This window comes from Equus przewalskii, chromosome 4, assembly GCF_037783145.1.
Source record: "Equus przewalskii isolate Varuska chromosome 4, EquPr2, whole genome shotgun sequence".
Taxonomy (NCBI): domain Eukaryota; kingdom Metazoa; phylum Chordata; class Mammalia; order Perissodactyla; family Equidae; genus Equus; species Equus przewalskii.
The window spans coordinates 14,795,687-14,823,654 of NC_091834.1; the positions used below are offsets into that span (position 1 = coordinate 14,795,687).

At 54.6% G+C, this 27,968-nt stretch overlaps 2 protein-coding genes across 4 annotated transcripts; one reads left to right on the forward strand and one right to left on the reverse strand.

Moving 5' to 3' along the window:
* The first annotated feature begins 9,440 nt into the window (after window positions 1–9,440).
* On the forward strand, window positions 9,441–22,878 carry DBNL (drebrin like). Of its 2 annotated transcripts, none has more exons than XM_070617233.1 (13): window positions 9,441–9,805; window positions 14,283–14,338; window positions 16,148–16,260; window positions 16,848–16,922; window positions 17,933–18,079; window positions 18,866–18,943; window positions 19,250–19,401; window positions 19,543–19,591; window positions 20,022–20,115; window positions 20,742–20,837; window positions 20,933–21,045; window positions 21,281–21,374; window positions 21,781–22,878. In XM_070617233.1, exons 1-13 carry the CDS (start codon window positions 9,723–9,725, stop codon window positions 21,918–21,920), a joined length of 1,290 nt encoding a protein of 429 aa, XP_070473334.1. In that variant the 5' UTR covers window positions 9,441–9,722; the 3' UTR covers window positions 21,921–22,878. The 2 variants fall into 2 exon arrangements, with proteins under 2 accessions (XP_070473334.1, XP_070473333.1); XM_070617232.1 differs by having other exon boundaries at window positions 9,455–9,805; window positions 19,546–19,591.
* Window positions 22,879–23,750: 872 nt separating this feature from the next.
* Window positions 23,751–26,836, reverse strand: PGAM2 (phosphoglycerate mutase 2). 2 transcript variants are annotated; one of them, XR_011539419.1, is made up of 3 exons: window positions 25,919–26,579; window positions 24,583–25,806; window positions 23,751–23,953 (listed from the first exon to the last, which is right to left on the reverse strand). XR_011539419.1 is itself a non-coding variant. In XM_008527271.2 (3 exons), exons 1-3 carry the CDS (start codon window positions 26,330–26,332, stop codon window positions 23,787–23,789), a joined length of 762 nt encoding a protein of 253 aa, XP_008525493.1. In that variant the 5' UTR covers window positions 26,333–26,836; the 3' UTR covers window positions 23,751–23,786. The 2 variants fall into 2 exon arrangements, 1 of the variants encoding a protein (XP_008525493.1); XM_008527271.2 differs by having other exon boundaries at window positions 25,626–25,806; window positions 25,919–26,836.
* Window positions 26,837–27,968: the final 1,132 nt, after the last annotated feature.

The window sequence follows — 27,968 nt, forward strand, 5'->3', positions numbered from 1 at the left end:
AGTCCCAGGTCAGCAACTGGATAGCACATCCAAAAAAGCCAGTGCAGGGTGATATGTTTTTCTCTGTGGACCAGAGAGATCAGAGAGATGCATGATCTTAAGCAACTGATCCACCATGAGCAAATGACTGTTTACTGAGGCTGGAAGTGCCTGGGTTTGCTGGATGGTGCTGAGATCTTGATCCTTTGTCAGGCTCCAGGAACACCTAGGAGTTTCAAGAATATGGCAAAGGGTCAAAGTCTCCAGACAAGGGATTAAAATGCCAGAACACAATGTCCAACAGGCCTGGCAGCTTGCAGCTGAGCCGTAAGTCAGTGCCGTGGGATTCCACACCACCTCACTGCAGATGCTCAAGGATGGGCAGGTTTATGTTCCCGAAATTCAGGAGAAAGTCTCCTTAAGTGCCAGAGAGGTACTTGTGGACTGTTCTGCAGAATCCTGGCCTAACATCTGTCCCTGGTACCCAATGTGGGGCAGAGAAGGAGCATCAAGATCAGCATGAGCCACTTGTCTCTCCTGTGCCTCCATTCCTCCTGCCAGCTCTTCTCGCTGTGACGCGCACTTCCTCTCCAGCAGTGCTGGGTAAGGGCTGGACCTGGATTAGATCTAGCCATGAAAGCTGGTCCTCTGAGAAATGGAGGACATGGCTGCCAGCACCCCCAAGACAGCAGCCTGGTGCCCTGTGGGCATGGGCAGCAGGCCCTCCCTTCCGGAGCACTTGCCCCCTCACCTGTCCATTGGCCAGAGGAGGGAGGACCTATTGTTCTCCCTGGCCAGTCTGTTGGCCTCATTGTCCCCACCACCCAGGTTTCTGCCTGTTGACAGAGAGATTTTATTAATAACAAAACCAAAAAGCTATAGAGAATCTGCAAAACCCCCCATCAGACCAGATAGCAGCTTCTTGATTTTCCCAAAAAATGTCTCCTTCCTTCTCCATCCCCCACCCACTTCTCCCAGGCCCCCACTCCCCCCACCCCTCTTCAGACAGGCCCACCGGCTGGGCTCCACTTTAGGAGGAAATGACAGAGCTGCCTCTCGGAGCCTGCCTCTCACCCCTGCTGCCTGCCCACCCTCCCCACTGCCTCACCCCCGCCCACCACAACAGCTCAAGGGGCTGGCCATGGTCTCCCAGCCGTTACTGCTGGCCAGTCATCCTAATCCCTTTCTAATGACGTTCAATGGCTTCATCCAAGCATTGATCGAGCACTTACCACATGCAAGGTATGGAGGGGAGGGGAGGGAAGAATTATAAAAAGAAAGCATGAAATGGCTGCCTTCTGGGAGCCCACTGGGGAGACCCCAGGTGGAGAAGGCCTCAGGAAGAAGGGAGGACTCAGGTTGGACTGGGAGGAGGGCCCTGCAGGCAGAGGGAGCGCTGCAGTGATGGCTGGGCTTGGAACAAGCACAGCACGTTCTAGGAGCTGGCTCAGCACCCGAGGATTTCCCAAACCAAAGCCCTGTTACCTTCCAGGAGCCATGGCGTGGGGGCACCTTCCCAGAGCATTGTTGAGGGTGGAGGGGTGGCAGAACGAATACGAATTTTCATATTAAGTAGATGGCAGAATAAATAAGCTGGTGCGTGAGACCATCTCACACCCTAGATCCCCAGGAAACAAGCACTGTTATTGGACCAGGGACCTTTTAGTGGCACAGACACAGGCACAAAGCTGCCTCTACCCTTCCATCCTTGTGAAGAAAGGAAAGAAGTCCTGTTAGGCCTGGGCCTCGCCTTGCCTCAGAGAGTGTTCCTCAGGAGCAATAATGGCCTGTCCAGGGCCCAAGAGGGCCAGCGGTGCTCAAGGGGCAAAATGATCCACCAGCTCCAGAAACAAGGATGGGGCTGGAAGCATAGGCTGGACTGTGGTCAAGGCAAGGAATATAAGGCTGGCCACCCCTGTGGGGGAAGCTGGCCCTTTCCTCATTCGGTGTCAATGCCTAGCAATGCACGCTTGGGAGGCCTTCACCCTGAAACAGGAGGGACTGAGAACCTGTCAACATCTTTGGGTGAAAATGTCAGCAAAGTTCTAGTGAAACTGCAAAATCCCATCAGCTGTGTCTTCTTTTCCCTTTGAGGCTTTCGGGGTTTCTGCCGGCTGCTTGCTCTGCCCCACCCCCCGCCCCAGCAGGGAGCTTGGCTGAAGCATGCGTGTCTCTAGGTCTTCTGGGTTGACGCTTCATGTAAGACCTGAGAAGCCAGAGACCCTCACAATAGCTATGTGAGCAGCAAGCACGCCCGGTCTGTGGTCTTTGTAAATGGTTAAGGTGGCAGGAAGAACACTACTCCTCCTGAAGGATGCTTTGCCCTTCCTGTGAGCCACCTCGTACTGACTTGTGGCTGCCCCTCAGGGCCAAGCCTTATGATGAGCAGTCATAAGCCCACTCTCCTCCTGAGGGCCTGAGTCCCAAACCAGGGTCAGGACTGCAGCCCTCCCACGTCCTTGCCATTGACTGCTTACTCTCTGTTCAAATCCCAACAGGGACTCAGATAGGAAGGTTTTTTTTTTTTAATCTCTCAAGATGTAAAGTATTTGTTTACTAGATTCCACTTACCATGCAGCATAAACAAGTTTTCTTTTTAGGGCAGGCAAAGCAATGATTCCACTTCTCTAACTCCGTAGTAATGTGTCCACGCGTGGCTGGGGCAGAGAGATGTAATCCTGGTAGTTTTTAAGACAATCATTTTCTTGCTAATTGACATTTCTGTTGATGAAGACCTGAATAAACAGCTATTCTTTCTTACTGATTGCTATGGTCTGAATGATTGTGTCCCCCCAAATTCCAATGTTGACATCTTAACCCCCAAGGTGATGATCTTAGGAGGTGGGGCCTTTGGGAGATAATTAGGTCATGAGGGTGGAGCCTTCATGAATGGCATTAGTGTACTTATAAAAGAGACCCCAAAGAGCTCCCTTGCCCCTTCCACCACATGAGGACACTGCAAGAATATGGCCACCTATGGACCAGGAAGTGGATGCTCACCAGACACTGAATCCACTGGTGTCATGATATTAGACTTCCAGCCTCCAGCACTGTGAGAAATAAGTGTCTGTGGTTTTTTTTTTTTAAAGATTTTATTTTTTTCCTTTTTATCCCCAAAGCCCCCAGGGACATAGTTGTATATTCTTCGTCGTGGGTCCTTCTAGTCTTGGCATGTGGGACGCTGCCTCAGCGTGGTTTGATGAGCAGTGCCATGTCCGTGCCCAGGATTCGAACCAACGAAACACTGGGCCACCTGCAGCGGAGCGCACAAACATAACCACTCGGCCACTGGGCCAGCCCCGTGTCTGTGGTTTACAAGCCTCTGAGGCTGTGGTATTTGTTATAGCAGCCAGAAGAGACAAAGACACTGGTCTTACTGTGCTTCTCAGACTGTTCTTTTTCTTAATGCCATTGGTTCCTTCTAGATGGTTGGCTCCAGAGGGAGTCTGACAGCAAGATCCTCCCTCCACACTTGGACTCAGGCATCTTTAGGACACGGTCAACTGCCCTTAGTGTGGAGGACACTGACCATTCAGGGCTCTGGTTCTGTGCCCCGGATCTGTCATCTAACCCACCAGGAGAGCATCAAGAAGTAAAGCAGATCTGAGTTTATCCACATGCAAGAAAAGTATAGAGGCTTGTGCAAATAGCAGAGCAGTTAGTTCAGGAGGAGAGAGGAGTCCCAGGAATGACCTCTGGAGACATCTCACATTCTCAAAATGCGGAAAACCAACCAAAAAGAGAGAGAGGCCAAAAGGAAACAGGAACACTTGAAAGCAGGAGTGGGAGGGAGACGGATGTGGAGATGGTGTACACACAGCAGCCAGCCAAAGGGACCTTTTTGAAAACATCTCCAGATCACATCGTCTCTCTTTAAAGCCCAGCAGAGATTTGGTTACACCTAGAAGAAAACCCAGAGTCCTTCCCCTGACCCCCAGGGTCCCACGGGATCCAGCCTCCTCCCACGTCTCCTTCCCTCTCCTTCACCCTGTGCTCCACCCTCAGGCCCATTAGGCTGGCTCCCACCTCAGAGCCCCCACACACCTTGTTCCCTCTGCCTGGAACACCTCTACCCAGAGCTTCCATAGCCACACCTCCCCACCCCGGTTCCTATATCCAGTCTCTGCTCCAGTGTACCTTCTCAGAGAGGCTTTCCCTGGCCTGTCAAGCTGAACTAGGTTCCCTCACCCTAGAGCAGGAAGTGGAATCCGGGCGCTCTCACACTCCCACACCAGGGACCCCTCCCCATAGCTTCTCTCAGTGGAGCCTGGATCTCCCTGATTTTTCCTCATTAGTGTCGATGAACCTGGTCACCACAATGAGCTGATCTACTTCCAAAACAAAGAGACCTGTTTCTTTGGCCTGCACAGCCTGATTCAGGCAACGTGCGGTTCTCCCTAAGTTGACTAAAATGTTGAAAAGTACTCCCAGACCTCCGTAGGGGTCCAGGGACCCCAGGCTGGGGACTGGCAGCCAAGTGGATGAAGGACACTGGTATTTAGGAGGTGTTTAGATAGGAACATTCCCAGAGAAGAAAGAGAAAACAAAGACACGTGGGGTCAAAGAGAAGAATGCAGAAGACCCATAAGACCGCGGCCGAACTTTCCCCGGAATGTGGGGGGGTTGTGACTGGAGTGGAGCAGGAAATCACCTGACAGTCAGGTCTGAGAGAAAAACAAGGACAGCAGAGATGTTACTGAAGAAAAAAAGACTAGAAATTGGGAGAGCTGGGAGGCCCCATTACTAAAATTCATTTTTCCAATGCAAACACAGTAGTGAAGGCAAAGTGGGGAAATGGGGACAACAGCATGTTGTACAAGAGAAGACCCAGGATGGATTGGGGGACAGAGGGAGGCTGCAGATGGGAGCCGCTAAAGGGAAGGAGGGTTTGGCCAGGACCTAAGACTTCCCCATTTGGGGACAGGGTAACTGCTTTGCCCAGCAGAGAGATGTCAGAGCTTCTGCTGTAAAAGAAGCAACAATGATGTAGACAGATATAAAAATGGACGTAAATGAACAACGTTTCTACCCAAATAAGGTTTACAAGTCCTTATCGGCAAAATCCAGACCCCAACTCTTTAAGATTTTGGTAACTCGTTTGGCAGCAATACCTGACGTGAATTGCCCTAAGGCCATTTAGGGTCTTTCTACAACCCGGTTAGCTGATTTTTCACAGACATCACCGCAGAAGTATGAACGTGTTTGATTACCAGATGCTGCCCAGGTTCAATATTACTTTTCTGAAATCTGAAAAACTCTGAATTCCGGGGCTGGCCACGTGGCCGAGTGGTTAAGTTCGTGCGCTCCACTGCAGGCGGCCCAGTGTTTTGTTGGTTCGAATCCTGGGCACGGACATGGCACTGCTCATCAAACCACGCTGAGGTGGCGTCCCACATGCCACAACTAGAAGGACCCACAACAAAGAGTGTACAACTATGTACCGGGGGGCTTTGGGGAGAAAAAGGAAAAAGTAAAATCTTTAAAAAAAAAACAAAAGAAAAAAAACCCTCTGAATTCCAAAGCCCGTCTAAGGGACTACGGGACTGTTGGGTCTGTATTTTAGGGAGGTGGGGAGTTCTTTGGGGCAAGGAAGGAAGCTGTGAGCTGCCTTGGGCCCTGGCATGTCTCCTGGTTTCCCTCCAGGCAGGTCAGTCGTGACTGGCACATTTGTGCATGGAAGGAACTGGTGCTCCCTGCAGGAAGGAAGCCGGTTGAGATATTGTGGGCCCCTTCCCTTGAAGCTGAGCACAAAGTTAAAAAATCTTTCCTAGATCAAAAAACTTTGAGATAAGCTTTGCTAACTGCAGCTGCGCATATTCAGCATAACCAACTGTTTAAAACTAACCAGGTCCTTCTGTCCCTCCTTAGTATATGAGTGAGCTGTCTTTCCCAGGTAGTCAAGGTCCAAACATCAAGATTCAGCCTCACAAGGCCAAACACAGGCTGAAGATGAAAACTAACCAGAAAAGTCCAAACAGTCAAGGGAAAAGAAATCTAGTCTTCGAGGCCAAACACATGCTGGGGGGAAGGCGCCAACCAGCACGGCCACATGCTCCCCGCCCCTTCCTAAAACCCCAGCACACACTCTCCCTCCCCTACCTAAAACCCTAAAAACTCCTACCTTTTTCCCTTTGACAAATTGAAATGGCAAGCAGTAGGATATATTGGAGTATATGAGGAAGCCATTTGGTATAAGCCTAATTCAGCCTGACTTTGTTTTTTCCAAAAGGGCCTTATGTGGCCGTTGAGCACGCATTGTACATCTGCTTTAAACATTTACTATGGCAGGAACAAATGCCCTTAAGATAAAGGTGCAACTCCGCCCCCCCCCCCCCCATACATTGTCGTTTCCTTAAGGATAAGCATCTTTCCTTAGGCTAGGAACTGATTGCTGTGCTCATCTGTGACAACCCAGCTTGAGACAACAGAACTGCCACCTTGTTGTGTCCACAGAGATAGCAGACCTACCTGCTGTGTCCATCAATCGCTGTGCCGCCAGAACAGTCTCATGACTATTGTAAAAGGGACATTTCAATCACATGTGAAATATCTTCTTTGGGGTGCCGACGAAAATAATCCATAACCAATCTATAAATGAAAATTTGGGTGAGTTTATTCTGAGCTTAAATCTGAGGATTATAACCTGGGGCCTTTCTTCCCGAAGGAAGAAAGGGCATCAAAGAAGTGGGGTGCACAGAGTGGTTATATACCCCCAGAGAGGATGTTTCACATAGGATTGAAATGTCCCTTTTACAATAGTCGCGAGACTGCTCTGTCGGCACAGCAATTGATGAAACAGCAGGTAGGTCTGCTGTTTCAGTGAACACAGCAGGGTGGCCAGTCTGTTGTCTCCAGTTGAGTGGTCACAGGTGAGCTGAGTGGTCAAAGGTGAGTGCAGCTGATGCGGGGTCTGTGAGCCGAGGAGTCGAAAGAAAGATTTCTTAGACTCTTAAGATCTGGCAGTAGTGCTCTTTTATTTAGAGAGTAGAATAGCATGGGGACAGGACCCACGGGCAGGCAGAGCTGGTGCGTGGGGACAGGACCCACGGGCAGTCAGAGCTCCTGCTGCTGCCCCGAGTTGAGGGTTAGGGCTAAATTTAAGGCATAGGTATGTGAGTCATCTCTTTACGAAGACAAAGGAAAGAACATGAAAAAAAGTTAAAATGGTATCAGTGCAGGTGGGGTCTGGTCGTTGGGTGATCCCATGACTTTTAGACAAGAATCAAATCGGATTAAGTAAAGGTCAGAAGCCACCACCCTAAATCAGTTACATGAGATTGCCAGACAGCAACCAACTTAAGTTCTTGCCTTCCCCATTAAGAGTTTCTAGGGACAAGGTCATCTCTCCTCTTCTTCCTGGTACAGAGAGGGAGGCACCTTTTACAGATAGAGATTTACCTTACAAATGTAAATGTGTCCCAACAAGGGCAAGTTCCATTCCCCAGAGCCTCCTTCCCTGTCCCAGTTTATCAAAAGCAATCAGCCCCAAACAATCCCGATGCCAAAGAGACATATCCTGGGGTGGCCAATTTCAGGTCCCTACAAGGTCATCCCCCCTTCCTTCACAAACGCAAATGTCTCAAAAGAGCAAGCAAAATTCCAGTCCTCGGAGCCTGCTTCTCATCTACAGTTCTAAAAGTAACCAGCCTAAAAATCCTCATCATAAACCATTTTAAAATTAAGCAGCCTAAAAATCCTCATCACAGCAATTAGTTCCTAGCCTAAGGAAAGATGCTTATCCCTAAGGAAATGCCAGTGTGGGGGGAAGTTGCACCTTTATCTCAAGGGCCTTTCATCGGGCCATAGGAAATGTCTAAGCAGATATACAATGTGTGCTCAATAGCCACAGTTAGGCCCTTTTGGAAAAAACAAAGTCAGGCCAAATTAGGTTTATACCAAATGGCTTCCTCATATACTCCAATATATCCTATTGCTTGCCATTTTTATTTGTCAGGGATATATAACCACTCTGTACCCACTTCTTTGGTGCCCTTTCTTCCTTTGGGAAGAAAGGCCTTGGGCTATGTGGTCCTCACATTTTAGCTCAGAATAAACTCATCCAAATTTTCATTTATAGATTGGTTATGGATTATTTTTGTTGATACCTTCTGGGAGGTAGATCTGAACTCCTCTCCTTGTCTGGCTGCCTTTTGATAATACTAAACTTCTTTCCTTGCCACAAGCCTGGTGTTTCAGGGTTTTTTCCTTTATTGGCCCTACCATGCCGTGGGTAAATGAACCTGTGTTTGGGCTGGTAACACCCTCAGTCGGCCAGGGCCTGGAAAGAATAGGATGAGCACCAGGCACTTTCCTCCGCTACCTCATCCTCAACCAAACTAGAGGGGGAAATGCAGGTGAGGTCGAGGAAGCTCGACACCACTTTGAGTTAGGTTTGCGCTGGTGTGATATTGATGAGGATCTTTAGGCTGGTTAATTTTAAAACTGCAGATGAGAAGCAGGCTCCGAGGAGCAGAGTTTGCTTGCCCTTTGTTGAGAAACATTTACATTTGTAAGGGAAACCTCCATCTGTAAAGATGCCTCCCTCTCTGTGCCAGGAAGAAGGTGGGATGGCCTTATCTCTGGAAACTCTTAATGGGGAAGGCAAGGACTTAAGCTGTTTACTGTCTGGCAACCTCATGTAACTGATGCCCCGCCCCCCCTCCCCAAATCCTCCTTTGTCTGTAGCTGAAGATAATACTTAAGCGGTGACTTCTGCCATTGACTCAATCCGGTTTGATTCTTATCTAAAAGTTGTGGGACCGCCCAATGGCCGGACCCTACCGGCACTGGTACCATTTTAACTTTTTTTTGTCTTGTAAAGAGATAACTCACATACCTATGCCTTAAATTTAGCCTTACTCTCCACCCATGTTGGCAGCAGAAGCTGCGGCAGCAGCAGCTCCCCATGGCAGCAGCGGCTCCTCCTGCCCATGGGCCCTGTCCCCACACAGCAGCTCTGACTGCCCATGGGTCCTGTCCGCATGCTATTCCATACTATTCTCTAAAAAAAGCACTACTGCCAGATCTTGAGAGTCCAAGAAATCTTTCTTTCGACTCCTCGGCTCACTGACCCGGCATCACTATCACTCTGTTTTCATTTGAGTCATTAATTCATGCATGCTTCATTCATAGATCAAACTTCTGTTGAGGGTCCACACAGAGGCTCCAGGAATTCCGTGTGGAGGGAGACTCATGAATTTGAGATTCTCAAATAAGTGCATGAAGGGTCGGCCCAGCGGTACAGCAGTTAAGTTCGCAGGTTCAGATCCCGGGTGCAGACATGGCACCACTTGCCAAGCCACGCTGTGGCAGGCATCCCACATAAGTAGAGGAAGATGGGCACAGATGTTAGCTCAGGGCCAATCTTCCTCAAAAAAAAAAAGTGCATTAATTGTGACAACAGTTACGACACATACGCACGGTGCTCCGAGAGAGCAGCTATCAGGAAGCTTGGTTGGGTGCCTGGGCCAGACCCACAAGGCGAGCCTCCGGCTGAACGGGGCAGAGCACAGGGAACGGCGCAGACGGACGCACCCTCCCTCTTCCTCCGATCCGGCGTTGGAAGGTTCCCACCCCTCCCGCGGGGCTTTTCCGACGCCCGACTGGGAGACGCCCGCTTGCCCCGCCCCGCCCCGCCCACACAGCTTCCGCTTCCGGCCGTCAGGGAGGGCGGGGCTTCCTCTCATCGGGGGCGGGCCGGGCGCAGAAGCTGCAGGAGCGGCGAGAGCACCGCGGGGGCGGCCATGGCTGTAAACCTGAGCCGGAACGGGCCAGCTCTGCAAGAGGCCTACGTGCGGGTGGTCACTGAGAAGTCCCCAACCGACTGGTGGGCGTCGAGGCGGGCTGGGCCGGGCGCGGGCCGGGGGCGGGGGAACCAGGAGGCGCGGAGCCGCGCGGCCGCAGGTGAACCGGGGCTCACCTGCCTGCCCCACACCTGTGCCGCCTCCGAGAGGTGCTGTCTGCATCCTCGTCACCCCGTGCCCCGCCGTGCGTGGGAACGTTAAACTGGGCTTGGGGGCCCAGTGAGTCGCCAGCCCTTCCCCCCGCCCTGGCCTCGGGTCTCCACTCCGCGGGCCTCCATGTTGGGTTCTGTATCTGGCTCTGCTTGGTGGCTTCCCAGCTTCTCCTTTCTTGCCCCGGACTTCCCTGCACGGAGGGGCCCTCCACAGCCCTCCGTGAGAAAGCGGAAGCCACGCCTGCCTTCTTCCAAACGCTGTGTTCAGGGGTGGGCCTCGGAGTGCGGTCTGGAAGCCTGGCTGGGAATGGGAGCCTTGCCCCGGAGGCTTCAGACAAGGAGGTCGGGGGTTTGATCCCTGGTTTTCTGTGAATGTGGGTTTCAGAAACCTCCGTTCTTCAAAGAATACTCTTTCCTGTGCCTGAGCCATGGGGAGATGAAGGAAACAAGGATGCTGGCTACCTATGTTTAAGAAGGTCCCATCTTCCCTCCGCCTCCCTGTGATAGCCTGCGATAGGCTGTCAGTGTTTAGGTCTTCTCATGCAGTGGATGGGGCTTTATAGTACTGGAAGCCTGGATCTGAAGTCTCTGAGATAGCCCTGGGCATCCCACACACAGGGTCAGCTCTTTGTTGGGCAAGCAGTGGTAGCTGTGTGAGGCAATTCTCTGTAACTTTCCCATTTGCTTAAATTGCTTTCACTTACCAATTTTGGGCACTTCCGGTTCTAAGAAATATGCTGAGTATGATGGACTAAGGTGATCGGCTTTGGGGAGCCTTTTCCCATTGCCTGGAACAGGGCCCGCTGGCACGGCTGTGCTAATGTGACTAGTTCATCTCCACTTGTCAAGTGCTCCTGCTTTCTCATCTGCTTTCCCTGGTGCCCAGCACAGAGTGGCTTTCATATAGTGTACTATTGTGACACTGAGGACTCAGTAGCCTTCCCTTTCCTTCAGCCCTGGCCTTTTGGGGAAGAGCTTCTGAACACGAGCTGCCTAGGTCTGCTGAATCTGCAGACTCCTTTTGTGCCTGGGGCGCAGTCGATGTGGGCGCCCCGCATGGCTCTTGTCCACAATTTTTCAGAGGAGCCAAGCAGGACGTCCTCTGTTTGGAACACATCTATTCTAATTAGGGAAGGATGTCTGGTAACAAATAGGAATTCTCTGCCTTCTCTTCTTTATAATTCCTCAGAAGTTCACCCATCCAGCAGGCACTGTTACTTCTCTGAGGAGAGTTCTAGATGTCAGCCACCTACCCGGCCCCACTTCTATTCTCAGGGGACTCTTAGGCCTCTGCTGTTACTCCAACCCTGTTAAAAGTACCTCCACACTGAGAGCCCCATTTTCACATCCATGTGAGGCCACCTGACGTTAGAGCCTGGAAGCATCTTTGCCCCTCCGCAGTCCTGCCCACTTAGGGGTGTGCTCCTTTATGTGTGCTTAATCATCTGGTGTAGCCCTTTCTGGGCCTCTTAATGGGTGTTCCCTCCAGGTATGTCTTCATCCTCAGTCTTAGGTACTGTCACTGGTTTGGGGGGTGATATCCCACAGTGCAGCCGGCAGTTCAGGCTTCCCTCTGCAGGCCTCCCGTGTTTCCAGCCTGTTCTTGGGCTTCTTACCGGAGCTGTGTGCTACCACCTGGGACGCCATCTCCTCTTTGTCCCTCATGAGGGTGCCGAGCCTCCTCTTTCCTCTCACCTAGTCAGAGCGCACCCATCTCACCAGTCTCCTCACTCTCTCCCAGGCTGCATGACTCCAGGTTATACCACTCAGCAGCATGATCCCCTGACCTCTGCCCTCATTGTCACAGCCATTAAGTATCTCACCAGATACTGTGTGGCAGGTCCCCACTCACTAGCTGAAAAAATATCTGGACCATGTCACTTCCTTGCTTAAACTCTACAGTGGCTTCCTGTTGCACATTAAATATAGCCTAGACTCCTCGCCGTGGCTGACAGGCCCTGCATGGCTGGGCTCTTGGCCTCCCTTCCTGCTGGCCCCTCCTGTTTACCACATTGTGGCCACACCTGTTTACACCACTCTAGCCACCTTTCTCTTCCTCAAACTTGCCAGCTGGTTCCTCAGAGCCCTTGCTGCTGCTTCTCCCTGGAGTGCCCTTCCATGTCATCCTTGGGGCTCCCCAGACTTCACTTCTCATCTCTAAGGTTACCTTCTTGGAGAGGCCTTCCTTGATTTCTAGCTTCCTGGCTGTAGTCACATCTTCCTATGTCCCTGTCTGACTTCCTCTGGACACGTGCCAGACTCCTTATTGGTTTTCTTGACCTTTCTCTCTTCACAGGAAGGGATGAGGTAGGCCCTCTGTCTGTCCTTGGGGCAGTAGATACTCAGATGAAGGATGGACTGAGGAGATACAGAAAAGGTGGTATTGGATATCAGAGCCAGAAGAGGTGATTTCCAGCTGGGTGGATCGTGCAAGGTCTCACATGTAGAGTGGGTGGCATTGGGCCAGGTCTGAAGCCAGGTGGAGTGGGGAACAGCCACAGTGTCAGCTTTCCATCTTGGCTCTTTCTCTTGGTTCCCCAAGTTGTTCTTCCCCTAGGTCGTGGCAGGTTTGTCCCCCTCGTGTACCCACTGCACTATCTGACAGTATGTTACTGTTGATTTGTGTATTTCTCTTTGTCTCCCGGTAGAAAGTGAGTTCCATGGGCGGAGCCTCTTAGGGATTCTTCCTTGCTTTATTCCCATGACTAGCAAGCAGCAGGTTCTCAGTACATGGTTTTGGAAGGAAGGATTGAATTGTAAGGTGCTCCATACTCCTTGTGATGTGCACAGGCTGGCATGCCATTTTTTTTTTTTTTCCATGTTGATTTGAAAGAAGCATAGAACTCGACTGAATGTGGGAATGAGCCTCTGAACTGGGATCATTCAAGAAGGTGGCTCAGCCTGGAGCCCAGAGTGGAGGGGTAGGTGGCAGGCACGCAGCATGGCTCTTAGCAGCTGCTAGATCCCTTCTTGGAAGAGCTGGGCCGAGCGGCCACCTTTGTCCCCTGCTGCTTGTCCGGTGTCTCCATCTTCTGCAGCCAGGGTTTTATAGCCTTTGAGAGAAATGGGACTCTTTCCTGCAGGAGAAGGGCTGGCCAGGACTCCGGCCTCCAGAGTCTGGACATCCACCACTTCCCATGTCGTCTTTTCCTGTTTCTCTGAGTGTTCCTTTTGGTGTCTTTCCTTCTGTATTCCCTTTCCTCTCCTGGGAAGCAGTGGGTCTTTCGTCGCAGCCTATGCTCCTACCAGCTAGATCTGCTGGGCTGGGTCTTCTTTCTTCCTATTTTCTCAGGCATAGGCAGCTCTGCCCAGTGGCGTTAGCAAGGCCCTGGGGAAGCCGAGTGCTCGCTGATTTGGTTCCTGTCAGACTGTCGCCCCAGGAGCTCCTGTCTGGCAGGCCTCAACAGCCTGTGCTTGGCAGCATGGGGAGATGGCGCACTAGATCGGGTTTTGCCTTTGACTTGAGGTGGTGCTGATGGCTGTGCTCTGTGCGGACTGCAGGGAAGCCACCTCTTCCAGAAAGTTCTCCTTGAGTAACCTTTGTTCTGATCAAGGGACCTTCCATGGCCCAGATTTAATAAAATTTACCATATTTCCTCAACACTTCTCGGGCACAAGTATATAAATCCGAGTCTTTTTTAGAGTTCCTATGAATAGTCTTAGAGGAGAAGAAAGGTGTGGCCCACGGTCACCTGTGGAAGGTTAATGCTCTGCTAGATGTAGCACTTGCCCTGTGAGGGGCTGACTTCATGTGGAGTTGTGGCCCCTGTGGTTTCTGATGCCGTATGCAACCTGTAAAAGTCTGTGTTTGCCGGAAGAGTCCCGAGCCCAGAGAGAACTGCTCCACCAACCCTTGCGGCTTTCTGGAAGGCGGAGCAGACATGCATAAGGGTATCAGGCAGCCTTCCAAGGTGCCTGATGTGTGTATTCCTCCTTCCTGCTTCTCCTTGGGGTGCTTTGGATGCAGTATCTTTGTCTTTTCACATCCACGTACCTGGTAGCCAGGGGAGTATTTCACACACAAATGTATAGAAAGTTGCCATAAAACTTTTCTGCTTCGTGTTCCTTGAAGTAGATGTGGGCTCACTGTCTCCATAGGTTTCTCCCTCACAACAAGCTCCTGTGGTGAGTCAGGCTGGCCTCATCCCAGCTTCAAAGCTGAGAAGGTGCAGCTCTGGGAGGCCCAGTGGCCTACTGAGACCCCGCCTAGTAGGTCAAGTAGGGCCCGTGTCAGCCCACAGTGTTACTGAGCTGAGCTCTTTGGGGTGTGGCAAGAAGCCTTGGTGGGTAGCGCGAGGGCAGACAGCACCCAACGCACTGGCTACAGAGCCTGTTTGTCTTGTTTCAGGGCTCTCTTTACTTATGAAGGCAACAGCAATGACATCCGTGTGGCTGGCACTGGGGGTGAGTATGACCACATGAGGAAGCAGATGGGCTCTTGGAGGCATCAGGAGGCAGGAGACGGGGAGGGAGGGTGAGGTGTGTGACGGGGAGAGAGTTGTGACAGTCAGTGCTCCATCTTGACTGGCATTTCAGCCTTCACAGCAGGAAGAAGGGGGCTCAGGGCTCACAAATGTCCCTTGCATGTGGCGTGATTGCACTGACATCTCCCTCAGCTAAAGATGGACCCACCTCATGTCAGTGTCAATGTTGGGGAATTCCTGGTCCCCTTATCAGGATGTGGACAAGGCACAGTGGCTACAGCCAGCCAGGCGGAACAGGGGGCTCCGCCGAGCAATATGGGGTCCCCACCACTCACACTTCTGGCCTGCTCTGGGTTTCACATGTTTCTAAGTGAAAATAACTCCTTGGCTTTCTGCACCTGGTGGTGCAGGGCAGCACTGCTCTCTCTGCGTGTTGTAGTTGAGGAGAGCTGAGCTGAGAAACAGGCTGGCCCCCTCCAGCTCTCAGGCAGCCCATGGCCTGGCCCATGCTGCATTCCTAGCCCTGGCTGCAGCTTGGGGGCTGGCAGTCCCACAGAACTGGGTACTGGTGGAGCAGGAGAAGGTACATACTCATCCTTCTGTCTGTCTTCTTCCTTGTGGGCTCAGTGTACGCAGGGGCTCACCCTCACCAAGGAGAGGTAGCATCAGTGCACGTGGTCAGCCGGGACAGGGTTGACCTGGAAAAGTGCTACTTGGATACAGGGTGACAGGAGGTCTCTGCAGGAAAGACAGGCTCTTGGCTGGCGCTGGGCAGAGGCTGTCAGAGTGCTGGGCCAGAGACGGTGGGCTATAACCTGCAGTCCCCCAGCTGATACTCCTGACTCCTCCCTGTGCTCAAGGCCAGCTCACCTGACACAAGTGACACAGCTCTTATTCGCCAGCATGTTCTCTGCTTGCCACACGAGTGGTTCTGGTGACTTGTTGATAGAAAGCCCTTCCCTCTTTCAAGCACCTCTCCCTGATGGTCCTGTTTCTAGAGACTGCCACTGATCGTGTTCTCATGGGAGTTGCAGAGTTCAGCAGCCACGTTCCTACTGCCATCCCCAGTGGTACTCATGGGGCTCTGCCCTGGGTGCCCAGAGCAGGGGCGCAGGACTGCCCAGGTTCTTGGAGCCCAATAGCCAGAATCCCTGAGCCATGCCTCCTTGTAACATGAGAAGCTTTGGAGACCTGATAAGAACTGCAAACTCTAGTACATGCTGGGGCCCACAGCCTCAGTGTCAGGGGCGAATGGCCTAGGGTGGCCCACTCCTGTGCCCCTATCACTCCTGCATCCTCACTCGGAGAGTCTAAGATCTGAGCCCGTGCACTGCTGTGGGACATTCCCATTTGCTTGGGACGCTCTGGGTGGCCCTGGAGTCTGAGCAGACACGTGGGTGAGGGCGAGGTGAGTCACAGGAGGCCCTTTGTAGGGTCCAGGCAGTGGTAAAATAGTCACAGAGACCCTCCATTTGGAAGTCTGGTGCCTGATATGTAGTAGAAATGAGATTTTTATTTCTAGAATTACCTGTGGGTTTACAGGAGTGGTTTTTAGACTAGTGTGGGTAAAACAAAAATCAGCTGAGGTGCTTGCCACAAGTGCAGATCCTGGATCCTACCAGCTCTCATCAATCAGCTTAGTTGGGGTGGGCCCAGGAATGGGCTTCTGACGCAGGTGGGGCTGAGAACGTGGTGCAGAGGCAGCTTGGGTTTCCTTTCCTGGTGCACTGGGTGCCGGGGTAGACAGGTATGCCTGGGCCACCTCTCACCCTCTTTGTGACTGCTGCAGAGGGGGGCCTGGAGGAGATGGTGGAGGAGCTCAACAGTGGGAAGGTGATGTACGCCTTCTGCAGGGTGAAGGACCCCAACTCCGGCCTGCCCAAGTTTGTCCTCATCAACTGGGTATGTGAAACTTGAGAGCTCCGAGTTCTCGTCTAGGCGTGACTCAGGAAAGATCCCTTTTCTTCTTTCCCCCTTACCCTTTCATGATTCGAGCAGAGGAGGACTTGATTATAGGATAGCTTGGTGAATCAACAGAATAGTGGATTAATTCATTGTGGCCCAAAGAATACCTGGGGCCTTGGCTAGCATAGAATTCACCCTCCAAGCCCAGAATTACTCCTGCAAAGTGGGATACAAACCAGCACACTTGTCTTTGTCCCCCTTAGGATAGTCGTTCTGAGGGAGCAGAGGGCCTGGAGAAGAGCTGGGAAGGCAGGACATGGGCTCTAATGGAACAGAGCCCCCTGGGTTGGGACTAGGGAATTCAGAGGTGACCACCCACAGTGGAAGCTGGTAGCTGTCCTGCTCCAAGAACCTCTCTGACTTAAGAGGTGTGGGTCTCACCTTGTCCTTTGCTTTGGGGATGCAGCTTTCTCATTCCTGGGACCCAGGGAAGCTGCTGAGTCCTGGGGAGGGCACTGGCTTAGCGAGGAGGCCTGGGTCATATCCGGGAATTGGAGGGTCATGGTGGGTGTGTTGTGTTGCAGACGGGCGAGGGCGTGAATGATGTGCGGAAGGGAGCATGCGCCAACCATGTCAGCACCATGGCCAGCTTCTTGAAGGTGAGAGCTGCTCCCAAACGGCCTCACAGGGTTCGCCAGGCACCAGGCTTCCTTGGTGTGAGTGGGAATTTCAGCCAGAGTAGGAAGTGTGCCCCACGTCCCCATACTCCATTTGGACTTCAGGGCATGACCAGAGACTGCTCAACTCTTGCTCGGCAGGTGCGCAGGAGGCCAGGATGTGGCCAGAGCCACCTGCAGGCTGGCCTCAGTGGGGAAGAACAATGGACTACAAGGAGGACCGTGCTAGAGCTGGTCCTGGGGCAAGGCGAGGCCTTGGGGTCTGTTTGTTTTATGAGTACTGTAAACATTTGGCAGTGTTGTCAGGATTTGGAGACAAGGGAAAGCTGTTTATGCCCAATACCTCAACATGCATACTCCCTTTGATACATCCCTTTCCAGTCCATTTCTGCTTGGATTTATGTCAGTCATCATATAACGAAACCTGGTTTAGTTTCAAAAGCGTTTGCTGTTCGCTTGTCAGGTAACTTTTTGCATTTCTTTGGTTACCGACAAGGAGACTCGGGACTTTGATTTCTGGTTCTGCCAATGCTTCCTTACATACGCCTCAGTTTCTCCATCAAGGAGCTGAAAGAGGAACCCGAGTTTATTGGATATTTAGCAACAGCGAGGTCGTGTGTCTGCCTTCTCAGGAAGAAGTCGGTGGCTCACTTTTTGTAGAAAATGTGCTTGTTTCCAGATGCCTCTTAAGGTTAGTTTTCATTGATTAGAAAGAGGCCCTTTAATGCCTGAGCTGCCTACTGAAGTGCAACCACAGAACAAGCCACGGGGCCATGGAGCACAAGGGCCTCACACACGAGCTGGGGAAAGTACAAGGGGTTTGCCTCAAGGTAGTTTGTCTGAGGCCTTAGGGAGAGTGTGCCTCGTTTCCCAGCGGGGTCTCCTGACCCTGAGCCCCATGCAGCCAATGTCTGTGCTATGCAGACTGCAGTGTGTGGCCTGTCCTCTCCTGGAGTTGCAGTGCCTCTCATTAAGTGCTGCTCCTGCTGCAGGGGGCCCACGTGACCATCAACGCAAGGGCCGAGGAGGATGTGGAGCCCGAGTGCATCATGCAGAAGGTGGCCAGGGCCTCAGGTGCCAACTACACCTTCCACAAGGAGAGCAGCCGCTTCCAGGACACGGGCCCCCAGGCCCCAGTGGTGAGTGCTGCCTGGGCCAAGGGCGGTGGGGGAGGAGAGTGCAGTTCCCAGTGTCCAGACGGGCTGGACCTGCCCTCGGTGCTTATCCCTTGCGGGTCTGGGCTCCTACCTGCCTAGCTTCCAGTCCCCGAGCCGGATCAAGGTGCAGATGGTGACTGCATGCCTGCCGGGAGCAGGAGCTGCCTCCTGGTGAGGCAAGTGGTAGTGGGCATGAGGAGCGGCCCTTGACTCTGCCTGGTGGTTTGACTGGCTCTTCTGGAGCCTCTTATGCCAGCTTTGTGTGGTCAGAGGCTCTCTGCAGGGACAGTTTAGCCACCCTCAAGGCCGTGCCACCAGTGTGTCCTCCATAGCCCTGGACGGTGGCTGCTATGGAGGAACTTCAAGTGGCAGACAAGGCAGGCCCCTTCAAGTTGTGGCCAGACACCTATGGGCCTGGGGCCCTGGTGCTGGGTGGGGAGCCAGGTCCCCTGATGCATAGCTGGGGTCTGTGGAGATTCCGTGGGCACTGCCGTGGCAGTCAGCTATCTGAGGCTGATAGACCGGCCTCCTGGGAATGGCCCCTGGTTTCCATCCCCAAGGGCCTGGAGCAGCCGCAGAGCCTCCAGTGTTGTCTGGGTTGAGCTTCTGCTTGGCGGTTTCCAGAACCTTCCAGGCCATCTTGGTATCAGTCTCCTTGGGGCTCACTGGGCCACCACTACTGCCTCTGCCAGCTGCCAGCCTAATGGTTCTTGCCTGTAGTCTGTGCTCCGGCCAATGGCCTTGTAGTGAATCTTCTGTCCTTCACAGGGCTCTGTGTACCAGAAGACCAACGCTGTATCTGAGATCAAAAGAGTTGGCAAAGACAGCTTCTGGGCCAAAGCAGAGGTGAGTGCTGCCTGGGCACCATGACAGTAGCTGACACTTGTAGAGCGTCTCCTATGTGCCAGGCAGGTAGTGAGTATTTTACTCGCTGTGTCTCAGTTTTTTTTACAATAAGCTTGTAGAGCAAATGTTTTTGTTAGTAACTGTTTACAGATGGTCAAACTGAGACTTAGAGGGGTTAAGTAACAAGACGAGTGAGTGTCACTCGAGCCCACACTTGACCATGTCACTGTGCAGGCTGCCTGGGCAGAATGGGGCAAGGGCAGTGCAGGGGCTGAGCGGGGCAGGCGGGTGCGGCTCTCCCTGCAGAAGGAAGAGGAAAACCGCAGGCAGGAGGAGAAACGGCGGCTGGAGCAGGAGCGGCAGCAGCTGGAGCAGGAGCGGCGGGAGCGGGAGCTGCGTGAGGCCGCACGCCGCGAGCAGCTCTATCTGGAGCAGGATGGCGAAGCCGGCCCCCAGAGGTAAGGCCCCAGAGGAGAGGTGGGTGGCTGCCACCTGGGGCCTGCCTTGGGGCCTTCTCTGCTTCTCCCTGGGAGCATCCCCTGGAGGCAGGCGAGGAGTGGGCTGGGGCTGGGCTGCAGCTCTTCCCTCTGCCCTCCCAGCAGGAAGTATGAGCAGCAGGAAGTGGTTTCGAGGAACAGAGAAGAGCAGGTGAGACTTGGACGTGCCCACCCAAAGGGGCCAGTCACAGTAACTCGTGGGAGTCCCCCATCTGCTGGGGCTCGTCATGGACAGGCCTGGAGGCTGCCTGCTGTGCGCCACGGCAGCCATCGGGGTTTCTTCTGACACACGGGCCCAGCGCAGCAGGCCTAAGGGAGGGGGTTACTGCAAGGGTCCTGCAGCCAGCTGGGGCAGATTGGAACCTGGCACACATGTTGGTACATCAGACATGGCAGTGGAGGGGAGAGCGAAGGGCAGAAGCTCAGCCTGGCGAGGACCTCAGCCTGGTCCTAGAAGAGGCCTGTGAGCCCCTCAGCTCCAGGGTTTTGCATCCTGGCTGCCCCCCACAGCTGCCGGGAGCCAGGCAGGCTGATAGGCTCCTGGGTCCTCACGCACTGCTGGTCCACGTGTGCTCCCCCAGGAGCCTGTCTGTCAACAGCCAGCACACCCACGGGAGATTTTCAAGCAGAAGGAGAGGGCCATGTCTACCACATCTATCCCCAGCCCCCAGCCAGGTGAGACTTCCCTCTGGGCCTAGCCATGAGGCAGGGCAGACAGGTGGGGAGCCTGGGGTCCCAGTGTAGGACCCTCTGAGGTAGTGACAGATGTGTCAGAAGTTGACAGGCAAATGCATAAGGAGAGCCTGTGCTCATGAGGGCAGCTTCTGGGAGGGGGAGCCTGGGACCCAGGTGTCCCTTTCTACCCTTGGCCTTGTCCTACAGAGACCTGGTGGGAGAGGAGGGGCCATGTGTGGCTCCAGAGTGGAGGCCTGTCCAGCCCCAGCCCTGTAAACCCTGGAACAGTTCACATGTTGGGCTGTTAGCTAGATCCCAGCGGCCTGCATCAGTCACCTTTCTGGCCCCCAGAGGACACAGGACTGCACTTGCTGCTGGCCAGCTCTCCCATACTGCACGTGGCCCCTGAGGGGCTGCTTAGAGCATACTGGTGTGTGAGTGTGATGTGTACACACCAGGCTGTGGTTCTGTAGCTGCCATGTGTCCCTATGTGCCCTTGTGTGACGGCCACTATCTCAGGACGGGTCCACCCTCTGGGCAGTGCAGGACACAGAAAAGGTGGAGACTGCACATTCTTCCCCCTTTCCAGCTGCATGATGTCCTGTGTGTTTACCGTTGGTTTGCAGGCAAGCTGAGGAGCCCCTTCCTGCAGAAGCAGCTCACCCAGCCAGAGCCCACCCTGGTCAGGGAGCCAACTCAGGCCACGTCAAGGCCCAGGGCAGGCAAGCCATGGCCATCCCGAGGTGGCTGTGGGAGGGAGCCGGGGGATGTCCTCTCCCCTCCCTGGGGTCCAAGCAGGCTGTGTCCTCCCATGCAGATCTCCGTGAGGAGCCGGCACCCAGCGCCCCTCCTGGTCCAGTGCAGGCAGAAGAGGAGGCCGTGTATGAGGAGCCCCCAGAGCAGGAGACCCTCTATGAGGAGCCCCCAATGGTGGGTTCCCTGCAGCAGGGCAAGGCTGTGCATGGGCCACGTGCCGTACTGATGGTGGGATACCTGGCTATTCCATGGCTCACTGCGCATGGATGATCTTAGCAGTTTTGGAGCAGCCCCACCGTCCACATGCCCTGCCTCTTTCCCCAGGCCTCTGAGTTCTGACCTTGGGCAGGGCCAAGTCTGTGCTAACCAGGAGCCCTAACTTCTCTTCTTCTTTCCTGTCCATGGGCAGGTGCAGCAAGATCCTGGCTCTGAGCATGTAGACCCCTACCCGGGTCTGAGTGGGAAAGGGCTTTGTGCCCGGGCCCTTTACGACTACCAGGCAGGTAACGTGCTGTGGCCCAGCCACCTCAGACCACAGGGCCCGGGATCAGGAAATAGGGTTCTGGGGCTCCCTCGGGGGGACAGCCTCAGGTGGTGGTAGAAGACAGGAGGGTGAGAGGGGAGAGTGGGGTGGACACTTCCAGTTGCCAGCTGTGTTCTAGAGCCTGAAGGTATAACTAGAGAGATGAGCCAGGCCTAGACTCTGGTGCCCCAGGTGACCCTGGGTGGAGGCCTTGGGGAGCAGGCTGATGTGTGGAAGTACTGTACTCCAGCCTTTTGCTGGAACAGTAGGCCCAGAGCAAGACCCTATAGGAAGGTGTATTTTGGGGACAGCATTGGGACAGGCTGGGGTTGGCACCCAGGGCCCCAGGGCCCCCAGTGTAGCATCTGGGCTCACCCTCTTTGCAGCCGACGAGACTGAGATCTCCTTTGACCCTGAGAACCTCATCACGGGCATCGAGGTGATCGACGAAGGCTGGTGGCGTGGCTATGGGCCCGATGGCCACTTTGGCATGTTTCCCGCCAACTATGTAGAGCTCATTGAGTGAGGACCCTCCACTGCTGGCCAAGGCTGAGGCCCATCCTTCCCTTCCCCACCCTGACGTGGTTTCCTTCTTGCTGGAGGAGGTGGCATGAGAGTTGGGTGCGGCACCCTTCCAGGAATGAGACCCCGCCGCCTCCCATGAGGACAAGCCCTCGGGCTCCCTCTGTCTTGAGTGGCTCAGCCTGTCACCCCAAATGCAGCAATAACCTGGTAATTCTAAAACATGCTTCCAGCAGCCTCCCAGGCCCTCCCAACCAGCCTGGCCTTGACCCCAACAGAGGACATTGAGCAGAGCCCTGCCCACGGCCAGCCCCTTGGTGACCTCTGCCTAAGGAGAATAGCACTGCCAAGCTGTAGGGTCTGAGCAGGGGCATCTAAAGGCCTCCTCTGTACTTCCTGTTTCTCCTTTTCCTCTTGGCTCTAAGGGGTGGTGGCTACAGCGTTTGGTAACCCTTGGGAACAGTGAACTTAGAGTTTATGACCAAAGTCAGAGTGGGTCCTCACAGTGTGAGGAGCGTAGTTCATCTTTTTGGATCCTCTCTTTACTCCCCCTTCCCTGCCCCTCTGCCTGGGCTGGGGGCACTGGGGACAGAAATGACCAATCCCCCATCTGAGTGTGTTAAGGAAGATGTGAAAACATCAACGGACACAACGTGACCTTCCGTGTGGCTCACTCCTGTCTGCTGGCCTATGTGCGCCTCTCAGCTGATTCCAGTTCAGGAAAAGTAACCAGAGTGGCCTGCGCCTGCTGTCTTCCCTCTACCTCTGTGCCAGCCTGCCCATTTCTGCCTTTGAAGTAAGAATTGCCCCACATAGGCCCCAGCTCTGATCACCCTGTCATAGCCTGAATGCCCCTCTGTGGAAACAAACCCTTGCGTGGGTGTCTGTGGTGTGCGTGTGTGTGCACCACTGGCCGACCCTTAGCCACCTGGAAGAGGCATAAATGTTAAGTTGTGACTGAAGTCAGCCTCCTGCGTTTCACTTCTCTGGGAGGGGCCAAAGGCCACCCTGCTCCCTGCTACGTAGAGCCTCCGCCCATGCGGGACAGAGCGTGTGTGCCCGTGGGTGTGGAGTGAGTGAGGTGCCTGGAACATTACAGTTCCTCCTGTGCCTTGGGAAGCGCTAGGTGGAAGCGGCTTGGGGTGAAGGCTGTGCTGTGGAGGTCACTGGACCCAGGTGGTGGCCAAGCCCTGTGCCTCCTTCCCACCTGGTGACAGGTGGCCTGTCCTGTTTGCCCCTTAGGCAGAGCTGCAGGCAGGCCTCACTGTGTCCTGATTTCTCTCTCATGAAGATGACAGGCCTCAGCTATGGAGGCCCCATGAGTCAGGTTGCCAACTTTGAGGCCACCTGTTGGCTGATCTGTGCCCAGACAAGGGGACACTCAGGAGGCAGGGCTCAGGGTACCACCTTCTCTGCCTGCCCTAGGGCTGCAGGGACAGCAGGGGACAACCCATTTGAAGGAAGCTGGCCACGAAGCGGTGTCCTAGCTGCAGTCCTCATTCACCACGGGGAGGGCTTGGTCACTTGAACACCCCCTAGGTAACCCTAGGCACCCTGATTCTAGAGCAAGGTTACCAAGTGGCTCCTCAGCTTTGAGTGTCACCATAGGGGCTTGTTAGGAGCTACCTGATAGCCACGGATGGGGACGAGGCTCCTTCCCCTGGTTCCTGGGGTCCCCACACCTAATAGGGTGCGCTGGGCCGGCAGCAGGGGCCAGGCCCCCTGGGGCAGCATTTGTGGAAGCCCAGGTTCCAGGCCTGTGGAGCCAGCCCTGAGTGAGTGCTAGGGGGTGGGCATGTGCCAGGCATGCTGGGGCCACGCTGGACTCAAGGCAGTGGGAGGAGCAGCCTTTATTGCCAGAGCCCACCCTTCACTTGGCCTTGCCCTGGGCAGCCACGGCCTCCATGGCCTTCCGTACAGTCTCCTCGTCACCCAGGAACCGCATGGGCTTGGTGGGCTTCAGTGCTGCGTCCAGCTCATACACGATGGGGATCCCCGTGGGCAGGTTCAGGTCCATGATGGCCTGGTCGGACATCCCTGGAACGGAGGAACAGTCCTTAACCACTCCCAGCCTGTCCACTAGGCAGCTGCCTGCTCTTGCATTCAGCCGCCTCCGTGACCTTTATGAGCCACAGACCTGGTTGGCTGGCAGAAACCGTCCCGCCCTGACAGCAAGGCCACAGAAATGTGCCTAGAGAAGGTCAAGGCAGAACTGAGTGAGACAGAGCGACATACAGAAATAGCCGTGGTAAACCGAAGATTGAGCCGCCGTGACCTGGGGTGGCACCATCAGTCTCCTCAGCCTGATGGGAACTCTGGCCAGACCAGTGGATGTTTGGGTTCAAGAAAGACGGTAGACGTTTGGTTTCTAGAGAGTTCTAAATTCTAGACATCCTGAGCAGAGGAGCAGGAGTGCTCCTGAGAAAGGAGGTAGAGGAGGAACAGGGAGGAGGAACAGGGAGAAGGGCCTCCCCTGGCCAAGGTGGACAGGAGGCTGCCAGGTGGAAAGGGTAAGGTTTCCTGGGGAAACCCGACCCTGCCGGCCTCTGCAGCCCCTGGCCTGGAATAGCAGCTGACCTTTAGTATTCCTGTCACCCCACTCTCTCGGCGTAAGGAAGGCTTAAGAGTGTGTTCTCTGGGCAGTGGGAGACCCTAGTCACATTCACCTTGGTGCATCCTTTTCTCCCAGACAGGGCTGAGAGGCATGTGGGCTGCAGGAAGCCCCCAGAAGGGAGGGGCAGAAGATGGTCGTTCCATCTCCTGGGCTCAGCACCTGGTGCGAGGCGTTTCTGTGGCCACAGCATCCTGGGGAGGGCAGACAGGCTGGCCAGGGCTCAGGCCTGCTTGTCTGTGCTCTGGCCAGCTCCCCATCAACTCCCAGGAGCAGAAAGGTTAGGGCCCATCACCCTACCTGTGTTCCCCTTCCCACCGTCTCAACAGGTGTGAAGGCCATTCAGATGCAAACTTAGACTGTGCTGATGTCTGAAAATCCTGTGGGCCCCTGGAACTGTCTCAGGTGGTAGTCGAAGGAAGCCAGCAGAGCTGCCCGTCATGTGAGGAGAGTCTGCCCTCTGCTCTTTAGTGGGAACCCCACTACCATCCTTGAGTGAGTGGGTGTGAGCTGGGGTCCTGGGAACTAGAGGTGGTGGGGCCCTGCCCCCTGTCCTGCCCCATATCCAGCAGCAGGCAGTACTGGGAGGAGCCCCATGAGGCCCCCACAACCAACCCCAGAGGGGGTGGTTGAGGCCCAGCGAGTCAAGTGACTTGTCTAGGGTCACTCATCAAATGGATTTGGAGCCAGACAGCCCTGCCTTTTCCCAGCTGGGTCCTTGGGTAATATACCACTCCTGAGCCTTCCCACCTCCCCCAGGGTTTGTGTCGGAAACTGGGCCAGCCCTGGGCCCCTCAGCCCCTGTGGCAATGTTTTTACTCACAGTCTTCAGAAGGAGACTCATTTTACACAGTATCCTAGTACATATGTGGAAATGAAACAAAAACGTGCAAAGCAGTTTTTTAAATGGTTTCTCAGCCCTCCCAGTTCAATTCTCTTTGAAAGCTGCACCCCTGGGCACTGACATCTGCAAAGCTGCCTCAACCAGGCAGCAGGAACTTTGCTGAAATGAGAAGCTGGGGGCTGACTGGTTCAGGGGTCAGAGTGTCACCTCCTCCCCCCACCTCCACCCACACCCCATGGGAGCGTGGCTCTCACCTTCCAGATGCTTGACGATGCCCCGAAGGCTGTTCCCGTGGGCCGCGATGAGCACTCTCTTGCCAGCCTTGATTTGGGGGGCGATCTCCTCATTCCAGAAGGGCAGGGCCCGGGCAATGGTGTCCTTGAGGCTCTCGCAAGTGGGCAGTTCCCCAGGCTTCAGGCCTGCATACCGACGCTCCTGGGGGCATTCACATTGCTGTTCCCTCCCCAGACAGCAGCCCCCCAACTTGGGCTCCCATCCTTGAGGCTCCCACCCCCAGGCCTTCCCTCCTGTGCCCTGAGCAGCCCACCTTGCTGATGGAGCTGTAGTAGGGGTGCTTCTCATCCATGGGGGGTGGAGGGATGTCAAAGGAGCGCCTCCAGATCTTCACCTGCTCCTCCCCGTGTTTGGCGGCTGTCTCCGCCTTGTTGAGGCCTGTGAGGCCCCCATAGTGCCGCTCATTGAGACGCCAGGTGCGCACCACAGGCAGCCACATCTGGTCCGTGCCATCCAGGATGGTCCAGAGGGTGCGGATGGCCCGCTTCAGCACCGACGTGTAGCAGATGTCGAACTCCATCTTGGCGTCCTTGATGGCATGGGCTCCCCTCTTGGCCTCCTCGGCCCCCTTCTCGCTCAGCTCTGCATCAAACCAGCCACAGAAGCGGTTCTCCTGGTTCCAGGTGCTCTCGCCGTGCCGAACCATCACGAGGCGGTGGGTGGCCATGGCTGTGGCGGTGGGGACCGTGACGGTCTCTGAACAGGGACAGCTGCCTCCCAGGCACCCCAGCTTTATAGTAGTCTGTCCCCAGCCCCCACCCTGGCCAACTGCCACTCAGCATTCCAGGCCCGACAGGCGGCGGCAGGTGGCCAGTAGCAAAGCTTTGGTGGGGAGGGCGCTGAACTGGACTTAAAATAGCCCTGCCAGCCACCAGTCCCCACACGCTAGAGCTCAGGCTAAGTAGGGCTGGGTTGGGCTGCTGAGCAGGGCTGAGGGTGAAGGGCAGAAGTCAGGGCCTCTGACAAGCCTGAGAGGTGGGGGCTAGCAGGAACAGAGGGTCTCTCCAGGGAAAGACTCTCCCTGAGGTCAGGGCTCTCAGCCCCATGAACCCCTCCCTGCTCCCAGGGGGCCTGACACACACTCAGGCAGAGGCACAAAAAAGTCCAAACTGATTTCTCCTAGTCACTCTTAACACAACTGGGCAGAAGCTTGCATTCCAGTAAGGAAACTGGCCTCGTGTCAAGGGGAGCCAAGGGATGTGTGTGTGCACACATGTGTGTGTTTGCCCATGCACATGTGTGCATATGCACACACGAACATGTGTGCACACATGTGCGTGTGCCTGTCACATGTGTGTGCATGTAGTGTGCATATGTGAGCTGCCTGTGTCTGTGTTGCATATGTGCATGCATGTGCTTATGTGCACATGTACAAGGGTATGTCTCTTGCATGTGTGTGCACGTGTGTGCTTATGTGTGAACTGCCAGGAGCTTCTCCCAGTGGCTCTGCTCTGCCCACCTCGGAGTTGGGGGGCTACATATTGGCAGGGGTCCCTCAGGAGTCCTAACCCCCCTCCCCATGTCCCTCTGCCCTGGCCGGCCCTACCCTCAGGATGAGCCCTGCAGGAGCCTGGAGCTGATGGCCAGGCTGGGAGGGGCTGCGATATCATCTCCACTAGTCCCCAAAAGGGGCAGAGGAGGGGAAAAGGTCACTGTGGGCAGAGCCAGGGGAGAAGGTAGGGGCTGTAGCCCTGGGGAGAGAGGTCTGGCCTTGCAGGAGAGGGCACTGGGCAGCAGTGTGGGCAGGGGCCAAGGCCCAGCCAGACAGAGCTGGGTTTCCAGGACAAGCAGTGGAGCTGGAGGTCTGGTTGCCTGGGCCAGTGGGGAGCAGGAGTCCCTTTCTCTCTTCTCGTGTCCCTTCGTCAAGTTTTTGTCCACATCTGCCACATTCTCCCACCCTACGTGCCTTCACCCCAAGCCAGGCTCACCCCTCCCAGCTGAAAACACCTTTAAAAAAAAAAAGAAATCTAGGATTCATGTGCCTGAGGGGTTCCCGGAATCAGAGGTACTAGTTGTTAGGTTCATGCCCAGATGGCAGGAGCACCCAGAGGTAGACTGAGGTTGGAGCTGGGGACAATGTGGAGTTGGGTCCAGTCCCAGGACTTCTGCAGTCAGGTTTTGGGGGTGTAGGGGAGGAAGACATTTCCTCTACCCTCTCTGGGTTCTTCTGGCCAGAGACGAATTAAATTTACATGAGACAGAATAACAGGAGAAAATTAAACAAAGCTTTATAACATGTATACATGGGAGAGGCTCAGGCAAGCTGAGCAACTCACCAAAATGGCTGAAGCCACTACCTTAAA